A 13,984-nucleotide genomic window follows, 5' to 3' on the forward strand; every position below is an offset into this window, starting at 1 on the left:
TGTATATCTTCTTTGGAGAAATGTCTGTTTAGGTCTTCGGCCCATTTTTGGATTGGGTTGTTTGTTTTTTTTTGATATTGAGCTGCATGAGCTGCTTGTAAATTTTGGAGATTAATCCTTTGTCAGTTGCTTCATTTGCAAATATTTTCTCCCATTCTGACGGTTGTCTTTTCGTCTTGTTTATGGTTTCTTTTGCTGTGCAAAAGCTTTTAAGTTTCATTAGGTCCCATTTGTTTATTCTTGTTTTTATTTCCATTTCTCTAGGGGACCCAGAACATTTGAACAGCCATATGCAAAAAGAGCCTAAACTAATCTCTCTCACTCTTACAGAAATTAACTCAAATTGGTCATAGACCTAAATGAAAAACCAAAAGTATAAAATTTCTAGAAGAAAACGGTTGTAGGCTCGAGTTAGTTAGGCAACGATTCTGTAGGTCACAAGCAGTACAAATTGTAAAAGAAAAAAACTGATAAACTAGACTTAAAGGTAAAAATCCTACGTTCTTCGAAAGACATTGTTAAGAAAATGAAGACAAGCCACAGATTTGTAGGATATGTTTGCAAAATACATATCTGATAAATGACTGGTAACCAACATAGATAAAGAACTCCCAAAACTCCATCATGAGAAAACGATCACTCTGTTTAAACCGAAGCAAACGATTTGAACAACTGCATCACCAGAAACAGATGTGAATGTTGACTGTGCAAAGCCATAAAGGAGCAAAGCCTTTGCCCTTCGTTCGGGTGACTGGCATTTTGCATGCCAGGAAATGGTTAGCGGTGAAGTAGTAACCCCAGGGCGAGAATCAGGTTTCTTACGCTCGAAGCCCAGATCACACTGGCCTAGCGCTTCATCCTCATCTCTTCCCGGGGCCTAGGAGACTGCCTCACACAAGCCTGCGCCCCAAACCTACTCCGTCTGTGTTTTCACGCCTGTCTTCAGTGTCCCGTTGAACTTCCCACTGTTACATCACCTTAAATCCGTGATTGGATTCAGTTCTCGCTGATTCGAGAAATGTCTTGTGCTGGTTCCTGAGGGTAGAGCAGTGAGCACAGCAGGTGTTGGGGGTCTCGGGGCTGCTGGAGGCCCGCGTGGGGGACACGTCAGCGTGGAGGGAGGGGGAGCCGCAGCGGAGAGAGCGGGGGTTTGGGGGGCTGGAGGACGGCTGGTGGCGTGTGGCCGCAGAGGCCCTGGCGGCCGGCGGGGTCGCCCCGAGGCCATTCGCAGGCTCGCCTCGCTGCTGTCCAGCTCCGTCTCTGGACGGTCGGCTCCGTCACGGGGGGCTCCGAGTGGACTGAGCTCAGCGGGTCTGCGCGGGGCGCCAGGGAGGCCTTGGCCGGCAGAGCCTGCACTCCTCACTGTGTTCTGACCGCCTGGCGAGTCTCCGCCCTCGGCGGCGGTGCTGTTCATTTTGCTGTAGGCGCGGCGTCATGCTTTCAGGACGTGTGTTTGCTCTAATCGCTTAAACGTCCTCAGGAAGAAAATAGAGTCAAACTGCCCGTTCCTTAGAAATTTTCCTTCCTCTGATTTCGACGTTCAGTATCACTGGATGTAAGTGACCCCTCAGAGCCTTCTGAAAAGAACACCTCTAATTTATTTCAGACGTACAGAGGGAACAGCCCGAATCCCGACCCGCTTTCCCCCAGCCCCGCTGCACTCCAGGGCCGGGTGGCAAAGCTCAAAGCCGCAAGGGGACCCTCCGGTCGCCGCGGGCATCGTGGCGGCCTCCACTGAGGTGCCGAGCGCGTGGCGGGCAGTTCTGCATGTTCGCATCCCCCCTTCGTGGCTGCTGGCGTATAAGTCTGTTCAGAAATGTTAAATTTTACATCACCAGAGAGAATCCTGCCCAGCGCTAAGCAACTGACATTCGCAGAGTAATCGAAGCGTCCATCGCGTTGAGTGTTTCAGTGCTCTTCTCCTGGCTGGCATTATATAGCGAAACCTCAACATGCTTACTGACTAGGAACAGCTGTACAGATGCTGGGCTAGGCAGCAGAAGCCCAGCGGACTTCTCTGATACGTCGCTACCCCCAGTGGATTATGAAACCAAGCATAAACTAAACAATAAACAGGTGTGAGTCACCAAATAGAGAAACTCGGGCCCTGACTGCAGCGGGACCCAGTGAGATGAGAGGGTGTTCGCGGGAAGATACAATTTACAGGTCAGAATGTAATAGTAACCTTTCACTGTGTAAACCGAAAACGAGCCTTGGGGTCTTGGGTCATCTGCAGACACAGAGACGTCGTATAGAAATAGTGTATGGAGTTTCACTTTCGTTTTACATTTGCACTGGGGTTGCAGAGTTGTTGACTTGCCCCTCTCGACGTGCTGACGTCCAGGTGTCTTTCAGTGCTATAATTTGGAGTATATCACTGACGCTCTAAATTATAGTACAGTTGTATCTTCGTGGCGTCATGTTAGGATCCCGGCCTGCTTCAGTATCCTAGTAATGGGCTGGAAAGCCAGGGCCTGCGGCTTCTAATTCGAGCTCCACGGTGACTCACTGTGTCACATTTAATGCGTCCGTGGGACCCCAGAGCTGTCAGGGCCCCTAGAAAGCTGATGTCATCCGCCCTGTAAGCCAGCAGCTGGACTCCGGCGTCAGGAGTATTGACAGGCGTCTCCACTGCTGCCAGCAAACCAGGACTGGGGCTGGGCAGAAGCCGTTTCAGGGGACACTGGCACGGGGATCAGGAGTCCGGCGGGGGCCCGGCCTTCAGAGCCCTCTGCGCTCACGTGTCTCGTGGAGACCCCGGTTGTGGCCTCGTGGACTGGCTGTGATGCCCCGCTGCCGGGCGGGACGGTGGCCACAGCCAGTGTCCCCTTGGGCAGCGGGGCGGGAGCGTCCACCGCGGGCGGCCCCGCTGCGGCCTCAGCCGCTGGGCTGTCGGGCTGTCTGGTGCTGCGTCGGTCTGTCCTGTCCTCTGAGGAGAGGGCCCCTGCTGCAGGGAGGACGTCCTTCCTTTGGCTCTGCCTTCTCTGTCCAGGGTGGGCTCTCACTCCCGAGCTGGCCTGGCCCCCCTGGGCTTGGGGGCTGGGCTCGAGCCGGGGCTGTTTGCTGGCGGTCGATGGACGCGCATCCTGGGCCTGGTCGGCGCAGGGCTCCCTCGAGACACCAGCTGCAAGTCCGGGGCCCCAGGACCCCCCCTCAGCGTGACCCTCACTCCCACTCCTGCTTCTCCGAAGTTGCCGTAACCTGTTTATCACAGGCCGATGCTACCATGTACACTTTTTAAAATACCAGAAGTTTTTATAAGGTGAATTCTGATGCATTGACTACGTATAAAATAAGACGAAATTGTAATTTAAAACCGTATAAAAACATATGTGTCTTTACTATTCTGAAACAGTAGTCCCGCTTGTCTGTTTAGGTCCTTTGCAAAATCCTAGAAAATGTTTGGGAACTAAAGTCACCCTTTGCGGGAGAGGCTGGGTGCCATCTGTCCTGGACCCCTTTCAGGGAAGCCATGTGGGAGTGTGTGGGGAACCAGGCACCAAGGGACTGGCACAGGCGACTTAAGTGTCACCCTCGGCTGTGCCCCAGGGCATCCCCGCCCCACGGGGCGCCCCTGCAGCCCCAGAAAGCGTCTCGCGCTGGCTTTTTCGCCTTGCTGTCTTCGGACGCCCTGTCCACCCGCAGCGTGCGGCCCACCCCACGTTGTCAGACCCTTGACAGGCTTGTCGGGACTTTTTCGCAGTTACATTTGTGGGAAATTACTTGGAAAACCTCATTTTTAAAGTGATTCCCGCTCCGCCTAAATGGCTGACGTGAGAAACGGTGGAGGGTGAAACCCTGACATCGACTTGATCATCAACGTGCCAGAGCCCCACGGGTGGGGCAGACCTCAGCACGACCCCGGGAGGTCGTCACCGTCTTATTGACGAGGAGACCGGGCCTTAGGGGTGCAGCCTGTCACCCAGGTTCAAGGAGCCGGTACACGGCAGCTCGAGGACTCCGACCTGAGCAGTCTCAGCTCGGCACCCGGGCTGCTGAGGATCTCGTCAGACGGGCGTTTTCAGGAATGACTAGGAGAGAACAGTAACATCTGCACGCTAGACAGAATTTAAGATGCTCTCGAGTGATATGATTTCTCAGAACCCCAGGTCAAACGCTAAAAGCACAGGTGGTGAAAGGAAGTGCAGGTGAGGGCGAGGCGCCAGGGTCAGGAGAGGCCCAGAGCCCCAGGGGGAAGGAGCCACTGCCGCCGGCCGCGGGGTCCTCACCTGCACGGCGGGGGCAGCACATCATGAATTTCTTGCAGTGAGGTTGCATTTGAAGACAAACTGAATTTTTTTCTGAAAACGCTTTATTGTCATAAAAATTACTATTCATAAATGGTGAACTTTAAAAATTATTTTCCCACTTAAGATTTTTACGTTTAAATAATAAATGATTGTAAGAATACTTTCTATTTTTGAGTCCTTGCCGCATGCCCGGGAGCCTCCTCTGATCGTTTCCCCTTAGAACAGTTTGCAAATACATCTTCCACAGAACGGGCGGGTGAGTACGCAAAGGACCAGGTCACGGGGCTTGCAACTGTCGGAGTCGGGCTTGGCGCCCGGGCCTGCCCTCCCCGCAGACGTGCTGGCCGTGGAGCCCCCAGTCGCCAGTTGGTCTGTGATTGAGACACACGAGGGATTCAGGGCGTCACTGTCGCGGGCGTCCTCGAGCCCGGCCCCGCCTGCTCTCCGAGCCGTCCAGCCCGGCGGGCGCTCCTCGTAGATTTTAAACCCTGGCTGTAGGCGGCTGGTAACGCAAATTGCAACACAAGTGTGCTCACCAATGGCCTTTATCTTAGACGGTAAGACCAAGGTCCTCTGTCTCGCTGCGTATCGCTTCCCTGTAACGAATACTAGACGCGGCCTCAGCAACAGCAGGGCCTGGACGTGGTCAGTTTCGTCTCTTGGTGGCATCTCGGCGAGCTCACTGACCGCTGGCCTGATGCCCCCTTCCCGGGGAGCGAGTGGCCTCACGTCTCGCTGGTCTCCCGCAGGTGGCCCTGGTGCAGTGGACGGAGAGCGTCGGCCTCACCCTGGTCAACAGAGACCTCACGTCCATGCAGCTGAGGACCCCCAGCGGCCAGATCCTGACCTACTGCATCCTGCAGACCTTCCCCTTCACCTCGGAGAGCAAGCGGATGGGGGTCATCGTCAGGGTGCGCTGGCCTCCGTCCCCGAGCTGGGTGCCTGCTCTGGTCACCGTGAGGACACTGCAGCGGTCTCTGAGGGCTCACTCCAGGGCTTTACGCTCGTCACAGTGTTTTGTAATAATAAAGTCCAAACTGATCATTTATGCTGAGAAGCTGGTGTGGCTCTAATAGTCATGATTTGAAACAACTTTCCTAAGACGGCTGAGGCAGAATAAGTAGAAGATGTTCATGAGTTTTTGAAATCAGCTCGAGCTGCTTTGTTTTCCACAGCAGGAGCAGCCAAAGAGTTTACCTGAAGAATGATTTATGACCATAAAGTTGCTAAAATATACCCCTGTTAAATTTTTTGTAGCGAATACCACAAATACATCTTCGAAGTTGGCTAAACTAGGAAGCTTATTCACTCAAGCTCTGGAAATTTGAGAGAATTTACCTTGCAGTCCAAGGCGTATATTCATTTACAGATTTTATTTCAAAACGGTCAGCACAGCATCTTGAGAGCCACAATTATGCTCTCGGTTCCTGGTGGCCTGAGCATCTAGGGAGGACACAGCCCTGCCTAGAAGGTGTCTGAGTAACTCACCCAGGGGAGCGGGTTCACGGAGAATTGCCCTCCCGGTGCGTTCCCGTTAGAGCAGCCCCCCGGTAGCCGCAGCGTGGCCTCAACATGTCTGTGTTCACTGTCTTGTTACAGGACGAGTCCACGGCAGAGATCACGTTCTATATGAAAGGTGCCGACGTTGCCATGTCCACCGTCGTCCAGTATAATGATTGGCTGGAGGAGGAGGTATGAGCTGTCTCACGTTGTGCAGATGTTTTTACGAAACTCAGGGCAGTGCCGGCAGCATGGCATCCTTTCTCCGACTCGTAGGTACTTGCTGGCGTCACGGGAGTGAATCAAGATGCGAGGTTTCACACCAGACGCCGCCGGTTCATAAAGCAGCGAGGATAGGAGTACCTGTAAATTATAAATACTGTACTTTCTGTGTGAACAACTACTATTTTTGGTTTCTGTGTGAATACGTGTAGATGTGTGCAAGTGGGTCCTTATGAAGAATATTTTGTTTATTTTGGTGAAAGAATAGAAAGCGTCCCTAATCATTCACTAAAATATTCTGAAATGGTATCGTGCATATAACCAGAGTTATATTTTAACATGATATTTATTTTGTAACCTAAATTATTTACCAGGATATTTTAGTTAGAATTTAATTCTAATACGTACATAGGATTCACTTTAAACGTCGAGATAAGATCCAAATATAACCGATCCGATATTTTCATCAAATTCTCCCTGAACAAATACGATTTGTATTTAGCTTCCTGAGCTTATTTGTTGTTTACATTTATGTATTTGTAAAAACTTAGATTTCAGAGTAAAACCGCTGACTTTATGAGCACGACCCCCTTCACTGTGTGCATGTTGTCGGTGGGACTCAAGCGTGTCCACCCCCCTTCGGGCCGGGAGTCTGTCTGTCAGTCCGGGGGCCACAGCCCACGTCCACGACGGTACTGGCGATACGAATCAATAGCTCCTTCAGGCACTGGATTTAATCAGGGACATGAATAAATTAAACTCCCTGAAGACCTAGTAAAATGCCGTAAAAATTACTTCGGGTCATAATGATGTGCAATTAATTATAAAATCCTTGTTTAATTTATTTACCTTTATGAGGTCAAATCGAGAAATGTCTTGCAACAGACAGATAATGTCAGACTGTTTTTCACAAAGATAACTTTATTAAAAATCCTTTGTGCATTTATTTCCAACATTGTAGTTTCTCCCATGGATAAATCTTTCAACACCCTCCCACCCCAGTCTTTGTTCTTAATACCCTTGTCGTGGGGAAAGCCTTTCACGTTATTCAAAAGCCAGCAGGTACTCAGAGCCTGAGTTTACCGGGGGCTGTTCTGTGTCACAGAAGCTCCCAAGCTGGATTCTTGGTTATCAACGTGTGTTCCCCAAATACTAGAAAAACAAAACACACCTACGCTGTCCGTCATGCGGCGGAAAGGGCGATTTTGTAAAGCCTGCAGTGTGAGCCCATCCTCTGTGTGGACGCGATGCCCGCGAGCCGAGGGGCCGGCCCCTTCCGCTCCGCGCAGGCCCCCCTCTTTGCCCCCAGGTGTGCGTTTGTTAGAAACGAGACGGAGCTAGGACTGGGGAGCAGGGCGGTATGAAGGGGCACCGTGGCGTCGCCCGCCGGGCCCCAGGATCCGCAGGCCGCGGCGAGTGCGGGGCTGGCGCGCGAGCGGGGACCTCTCCGCACACGTTCTGGTGTGTGACAGCGGGCGACAGATCAGGTCTCCCCGGAGGATTAGAAAGGAACCCCAGAGACTCGGGATGGTTTATCCTGCGGACGTGCCTGCGGACGTTACCAAGTGCAGTGAACGAGCTTTGTCAGAGGAAGGTGCCGTTACGCGGGAACAGGGGCCTCTGCCCTTGAACGGACGGGGCCGGGCGGGATGGACGCGCGGGATGGACGCGCGTGGAAGGGTGTCCCCGGGCCGGGCACAAGTCCCCCTGGTATCGCTGATTCCGAAGGGCGGCGGTCGGACGCTCCGAGCCCCGGCTCCCTCGGTGGCCGTGACGGCCGCCTGCACGGCTCGTGCGGCCTGTGTCGCGCACACGTGCAGCGCGTCCCGCTCCCGTAGTTACGGGGCAGAGCCGTGCCCGTTGTCCCCCGCGTCCCAGCCGGCGGGCGGTCGGGAGGCGCAGGGACCCCGCGTCGGCCGGGCCCGGCCGCCCCCGCCCTCCCGCGGGGTGTGGTTCTGGCGGGAGGAGCTGGCGGAGGGCGGTGGCCGAGGCCGCGGGCCGGCCGGGCCGCGTGTCACCTGCGTCTCTCTTGCAGTGCGGCAACATGGCCCGCGAAGGCCTGCGCACCCTCGTGGTGGCCAAGAGGGCGCTGACGGAGGAGCAGTACCAGGACTTCGAGGTGAGCGGCCGGCCCCGCCGTGGCCGTGGCCTCGGGGAGACGCTGTGCACGGGGCGGCGCCGCGCGTGTCCCCGCCTCGGCCAGTCCTGCGCGACTCACCGCCCCGCCCGCCTGTCCTCAGAACCGCTACAACCAGGCCAAGCTGAGCGTCCACGACAGGACGCTCAAGGTGGCCGCCGTGGTGGAGAGCCTGGAGCGGGAGATGGAGCTGCTGTGCCTGACGGGGGTGGAGGACCAGCTGCAGGCGGACGTGAGGCCCACGCTGGAGATGCTGCGCAACGCGGGCCTCAAGGTACCGCGGGGGAGCGGACGCCCCCTGGAGGCGGTCCCGTGAAACCCGCCCGAGGCGGAGGGCGTGGGGGCCTTGGGGAGCGGAGGTCCCTGCGTGTCCCGCGGAGCCCCGCCCCGCCCGTCGCGCAGACGCAGCGCCTCGGGCGGCTCTGCGCCCGCCTTCGCGGCGCCGAGTCCTCCTCGGCTGCCTGCGCGGCCGCGGGCGACCTCACAGCAGCCGGAGGCCTGTCCCGGCCCGACTGCTCCCCACGGCAGCCTTTTATCCGCGTGGGAGGTTCTCCCCGTAGACTGCATGATGCTCCCTGCCTGACCTACTGACCTGTCTTTTTCTGACGGTTTGCCCTCTTCGGGTCCAGGGGAGATGAGCACGTTGTGGTGCAAGTTTTCGTTTTCAGGAAACTGCTTTCTTGCCTTACTTACCTGTGCTCTCACTGAAGCTGAAGTTCAGTTACAGATGGCTGAGGAAATGCATTTCAGTGCTGCCTCAAGGACTGAGAATGAAAAAAGTACAGCTTGCTTTTTAAAAGAAATACTTGTGTCTAACTGGAGCAGAGAGAGAACTGGAGGAAAATGTCAGAAGCTCAGCACGTTTGGATGAGGGCTCTGTGACGGGCGCAGCCAGGGGGCCCCTGCCGTCCAGGCCTCTGGGCGGGGCAGGTGTCGGAGCCTCCCCACCCGTTCACGGCCGAGGCAGGGGCGGCCGCTGGCGTCTGCGTGTGCTGTCCAGGTGCTATAGTCAGAGTGGAAGAGAGCAGTTCAGACTCAGAACGGTGACCCGATCTAAGCCTGTGCGACCACACGCTTGTGTGGAGAAACATGATTGACTAGAGGCAGACGGCCTGCTCATTCCACTGTGATTTTTCACGAGCTCCCATCAGTCTCGCTCTTGGGTGTCGCTGCTGGGTTGTCAGCACAGCCGAGGCGTGCACGTTTCTTGTGTAAAGATTTGGGTGCTTGTATTAGCTGCTTGCTAAGCTCTGAAGTCAGTAAGACTTGCTGGGGTTCTGCCCTTTTTCCTTTTCATGTTCCGTCAGGAGAAGCAGACTCTTTCGTCCCGTTACAGTTCAAGGATGTGTTTTCAGCCCGTCCTCTGAGCCTGAGAGGTGGCGCTCGGCGAGGCCACCCTTGTCCCTGAGTTGTCAGCAGCAGGACTCCTTGTTCTGTGGCGTTAATTGCCCCCCCCTTTGTCACGGTGACATGTCGTTGTCTTAGATCCAGGCTCGGTAAAGTGAATATTAATGTGTAAGATAAATAAAAAACACAAACCCTCAGACACTGAAAAGAGCCACCGGTAGATTGTGCCTAAGCAGAGAACCAGTATACCGTGTAGGTTTTTTGTTTCCTCTTCCCCAAAATGCATATTTATGTATGATACATATGCTACATCTGAAAAATTCAGATGATAGCGAGAAATCGCTGCTGTTATAGAAAAGATATGTAAACCATCCTGTTATGTATAAAGTGTCCTGATTTTGCTCTCTTTTCAGTCTAGGGATATTTACACATACAATATGTGCATGTGTTTGATATTTTTAAGTAAAAGTGGTGTCCGGGGGTTCCCTGGTGGCCTAGTGGTTAGGATTCCGGGCTTTCACTGCCGTGGCCCGAGTTCATTCCCTGGTCTGGGAACTGAGATCCCACGAGCCATGCGGCGTGGCCAAAAAAAAATAATAATAATAACAAATAAAAATAAAGTAAAATAAAAGGGCTAGATTTAAAAGATACATATTTTTTTAAGTGGTGTTATTTGACATGACTTACTGGATACGAAACAACTTTCGGGTTAACTATTGCCCGTTTACCCATTTTGAACCTCAGTTTTCAACCGAAAAACTCACACAAGTGAGAACAAGGGTTTCAGGGGCCCCCTAACTCTGCAAAAGCCCTCGGCCTGTGGTCCCTGGGCCTGTTTGCTTGGCCTGCGAGGCCGTGTAGACGTGGCCTTCTGACATACTCAGGCGTCCTCCTGAGCCCCAGTCGCTCACCTGCCTCGGCTCTGCTGCTGTGTCTAAACGTCACTTTGCTCTTACCTGTTTCCGTTAAGCAAGTGGGCAGAGACTTTTATTGTGGTAAAATGTGCACATGCTGTAATAGAGTTTACCATCGTCGCCATTTTTAAGTGCACGGGGCAGTGGCGCCGAGCACATTCACACCGTCGTGTAACAACCAGCACCCTCCACCTGCCTTAACTCTTTATGCTGTAAAACTGAAACTCTGTGCCCGTGAAACGCTAGCTCCCCCTCCCCCTCCCGCAGCCCTGGCACCCACCATCTACTCCCTGTCTCTACGAGTCTGACCCCTCTGGGGGCCTCACGCAGGTGGAGTCATGCAGTGTTTGTCCTTTTGTGACTGGTTCGTTTCACTCAGCATAGTTGTTGCACCTGTCAGAACCCCCTGCCTTTTTTAATATTCATTGTATGGATGGACCACATTTGGTTTCTCCGTCATCCATCCATGGACTCATGCGTTGCTTCATATTTTGGCCGTTGTGAATAGCGATGCTGAAAACACGGATGTGCAAATATCTTTTCAAGGGCAGACGCTTTTCAGAGATGAACACGTGATAGAGTTGGGGTTCACCAGCTGAAACTGTTTCCTAGATATGGATGCTGACGGGTGATAAACTGGAGACGGCCACGTGCATCGCCAAGAGTTCTCACCTGGTGTCTCGAACGCAGGACACGCATGTTTTCAGGCCGGTAAGTGTACGTCCACATCGCTTTGAATTTTAAATGTTTTGAATTGAAACTTATTGGTTTTGTGAGAATGTATACGCAGTTATTTATTAATTAATAGATACTATTTTAAAAGCGAAGTAAGTTTCTTGCCCAGTTTATAAAAGCATGTTAAAAATAGATTTCTATTAGTTACATATATTAAACGTGATCAAGAAGCTGCTTTTGATAGAGTGAAGCAAGGTCTAAATTCAAGAGTATTTTTCTGTTGTACTATTAGAATTATTAACGACTCAATATCTACTTTAAAATAGACATACTGCAGTCATTTTCTGTTCAATTTATAAAAGTGTATATTGATAAAAAATTACGTTTGTCTGGGAATTCCCTGGAGGGCCAGTGGTTAGGACTTGGCACTGTCACTGCCAGGGCCCCAGGTTCCATCCCTGGTCGGGGAACTGAGGTCCCACAAGCTGCGCGGTGCAGCCAAAAAAAAAAAAAATTACGTTTGTCTATAAGTTAGACACAATACATGTGGTCCAGAAGCTGCTTTTGTGAAACAAGCTTTAAATACAAAGTAGAAATGTGTTTTTAATCTACTACCATCTTTAGATTAAATGATCTTCCTCAATCAGATCAAAGAAAATTAATAGAAATGATCGAAATTTGTGTGTTTACTGTATCTATTAGTTATGATGAAATTTGCTTCAAACAGAAAATAAAAGTTTCTTGGGTCTTGATTGATGGCAGCTGAACAGACGTTGTGTGTCTCTGTTCCAAATGAAGCCCTTGCACCTACAGAAATAGTGACTTGAATATAATTTACATGTAAACGTAGTTTATTTCGAAGCATCAGAATCACAAATTAGGCCCTGCAGACTACTATTTGCAATTAAATTATTAATGATTCTGATAAAACTTCGGATCAATTTTTGTTGACTTTGCAGTGTTATAGCCCCACAAATAAAATTTCCACAATAAAACCTACCTATTTAAAGATGAGTCTGGATTGATTAATCTGGACCCATGAAGCTTTTTATTTCAGTCCTGTAATGTATCATTTCTTTTATGCCCCATAAAATCTCCACAGAAAGAATGTCAAAAACTACTATGTTGGTTTCTGAAATACTTTCATTCAAAAATTAACGATATTTCGAGATTATGGCTTGATTTTACTCTTTTCCATCGTTCAATCCTCCAGATAACTCAGTTTGCTTGGACTAATAGAATAAGTTGAAACCCATGGTAGAGACAACAGAAACAATTTTATAAAAGCATTTTGTATCACTTGGCATGTTAGGAAAAGAGGCGTCTTTAAGTGCAACCTTGATTTTCGGTCATTCCGTCGCTCCCTGCTGTGTGGCCACGAGGAGCTCAGCTTCCTCGGGCTGATGCTCAGGTGTGTTGACGGCATCCCTGGCGTTAACACTCTCCCCGGCCCCACGGCCCTGTGCAAGTAGAGAGACTTTCAGTTCGTGGTCCTCAGGCTCTCTTACCCGCGTATATTGAGACAAGCCAGTTGTCTTCCCCAGCTACGCAAAGGCGCCTGTTAGCTCATGGCGGGCAGTGGGCGGGGGGGGGGGCGTTTGTCCCTCTTTCTTGACAAGCCAGCTCCTCTGTTCACTTTGTCTTACTGTAATTGTGGTACTTGCCCTGCACTTTACAGTGTACGTTTCCTGCCTTGAGTTGCCACACGTTGGAAAGCAATTCGTGTTAAATAAGTAGGTATTTATTCCCAGCACCGTAGAAGAAATTTGAAAGAGCAGTTTGTTATAGAATTTCCTGTGTAAAGCACCTTCCGGTCTTAGAAGTGTCGAAAGATCTGTGATTTGTGTATCAGGGCTTGTTTGTCCGTGTGACTTAAATAGCATTGTAATTGGGTACTTTTCCCCTTTTATGGAGGTAACCAGTCGGGGAGAAGCCCATTTGGAGCTGAATGCCTTTCGAAGGAAGCATGACTGTGCACTGGTCATATCCGGGGACTCCTTGGAGGTGAGGCTGGGCCCTGACCTAGCAGGTGTCTCTCTGTCTGTCTGTCCTTCTCCCTGGAGATGAGGCTGGGCCCTGTCTGTCTGGTGGACTGTGGGCTTCCTCAGTCCCATGTGTTTATCAGCCTGCGTTGCCCTCTCCACTGGTTTTGACGTCTCTGCTCACAGCAGTGATGTGTGCGGGTGGAGCCTGAGAAGAGGCCAGGGCCATGTCGCAGTGAGAACTTGGTCCTTAAGGCTTTGGCGCTGGTCTGTCTTGGGCTCGTTCAAAACTCTTCGGGTGCTTGGAGGCCTGCTCTTCGTTCCTGGCGTGGCCGCCTTGGAGCCTGGCTCTGGTAGCCGTGATCTCGGTTTATCCAAACGCGTGTTTCCAGCAGCGGCCCTGGGACCCAGGACCCTCTGCTCCTGGAGGCCCCGCGTGGGGCTGGGCGGCCCGCTCGGGTCCAGCCCCCTCTCCTCACTCGGCACCAGGGTCGCGATGGCCGGAGCCGCCGGGTGGGGGGTGTGCTGGGGGCCCCTCCCCCTGCAGCTTTGGCCCGCGGTTCTCTCAGATGTTTCCAGAGGTCTGGGCAGAGCAGTGCAGCCTCTGGTGACCCAGTCAGTGTGGCCACTGAGGCCAGCCTGGCCGGGGGGTGGGGCTGGGGGGGTGGACGGGACGTCAGGAGCAGCGGGGACGGCGCGCCCTCTGTGGCCACGTGCGTGCAGATGGCGCCGTGTCCGGCTGGCTCTCCCGCCTCGGGCATTGCCAGGGCCACGCGTCCCGACTGCGCAGCTGCTTCCGCGGAGCCACCGGGACCACGGGGCCTGGACAGTGGGGGCCGACGGCAGCGCTCCCACCCGCCCGTGCCCGGGATGGAGGACTTGGAGGGCGCCCCCGCTCCCCACCGCGCCGTCCCCACGAGCTGACCCCGGGGACGCCCCCAGCCTCGCTCGTGTTCA

General features: G+C 52.7%; 1 protein-coding gene across 15 annotated transcripts in view; it reads left to right on the forward strand.

The window, feature by feature from the left end:
• The window catches only part of ATP9B (ATPase phospholipid transporting 9B (putative)), a 224,623-nt gene that overhangs the window by 193,580 nt on the left and 17,059 nt on the right, over nucleotides 1-13,984 (forward strand). For all 15 annotated transcript variants that reach the window (XR_008615993.1, XR_008615992.1, XR_008615994.1 and 12 more), the window contains 6 exons: nucleotides 5,000-5,161; nucleotides 5,850-5,942; nucleotides 8,008-8,091; nucleotides 8,213-8,383; nucleotides 10,983-11,081; nucleotides 12,960-13,049. Coding sequence is in view for 12 of the 15 variants with exons in the window: in XM_055080638.1 (XP_054936613.1) it covers nucleotides 5,000-5,161; nucleotides 5,850-5,942; nucleotides 8,008-8,091; nucleotides 8,213-8,383; nucleotides 10,983-11,081; nucleotides 12,960-13,049 (699 nt within the window). In the remaining 3 variants the exon portion in view is untranslated. The remainder of the gene's footprint in view (nucleotides 1-4,999; nucleotides 5,162-5,849; nucleotides 5,943-8,007; nucleotides 8,092-8,212; nucleotides 8,384-10,982; nucleotides 11,082-12,959; nucleotides 13,050-13,984) is intronic.

This window comes from Physeter macrocephalus, chromosome 19, assembly GCF_002837175.3.
Source record: "Physeter macrocephalus isolate SW-GA chromosome 19, ASM283717v5, whole genome shotgun sequence".
NCBI lineage: Eukaryota > Metazoa > Chordata > Mammalia > Artiodactyla > Physeteridae > Physeter > Physeter macrocephalus.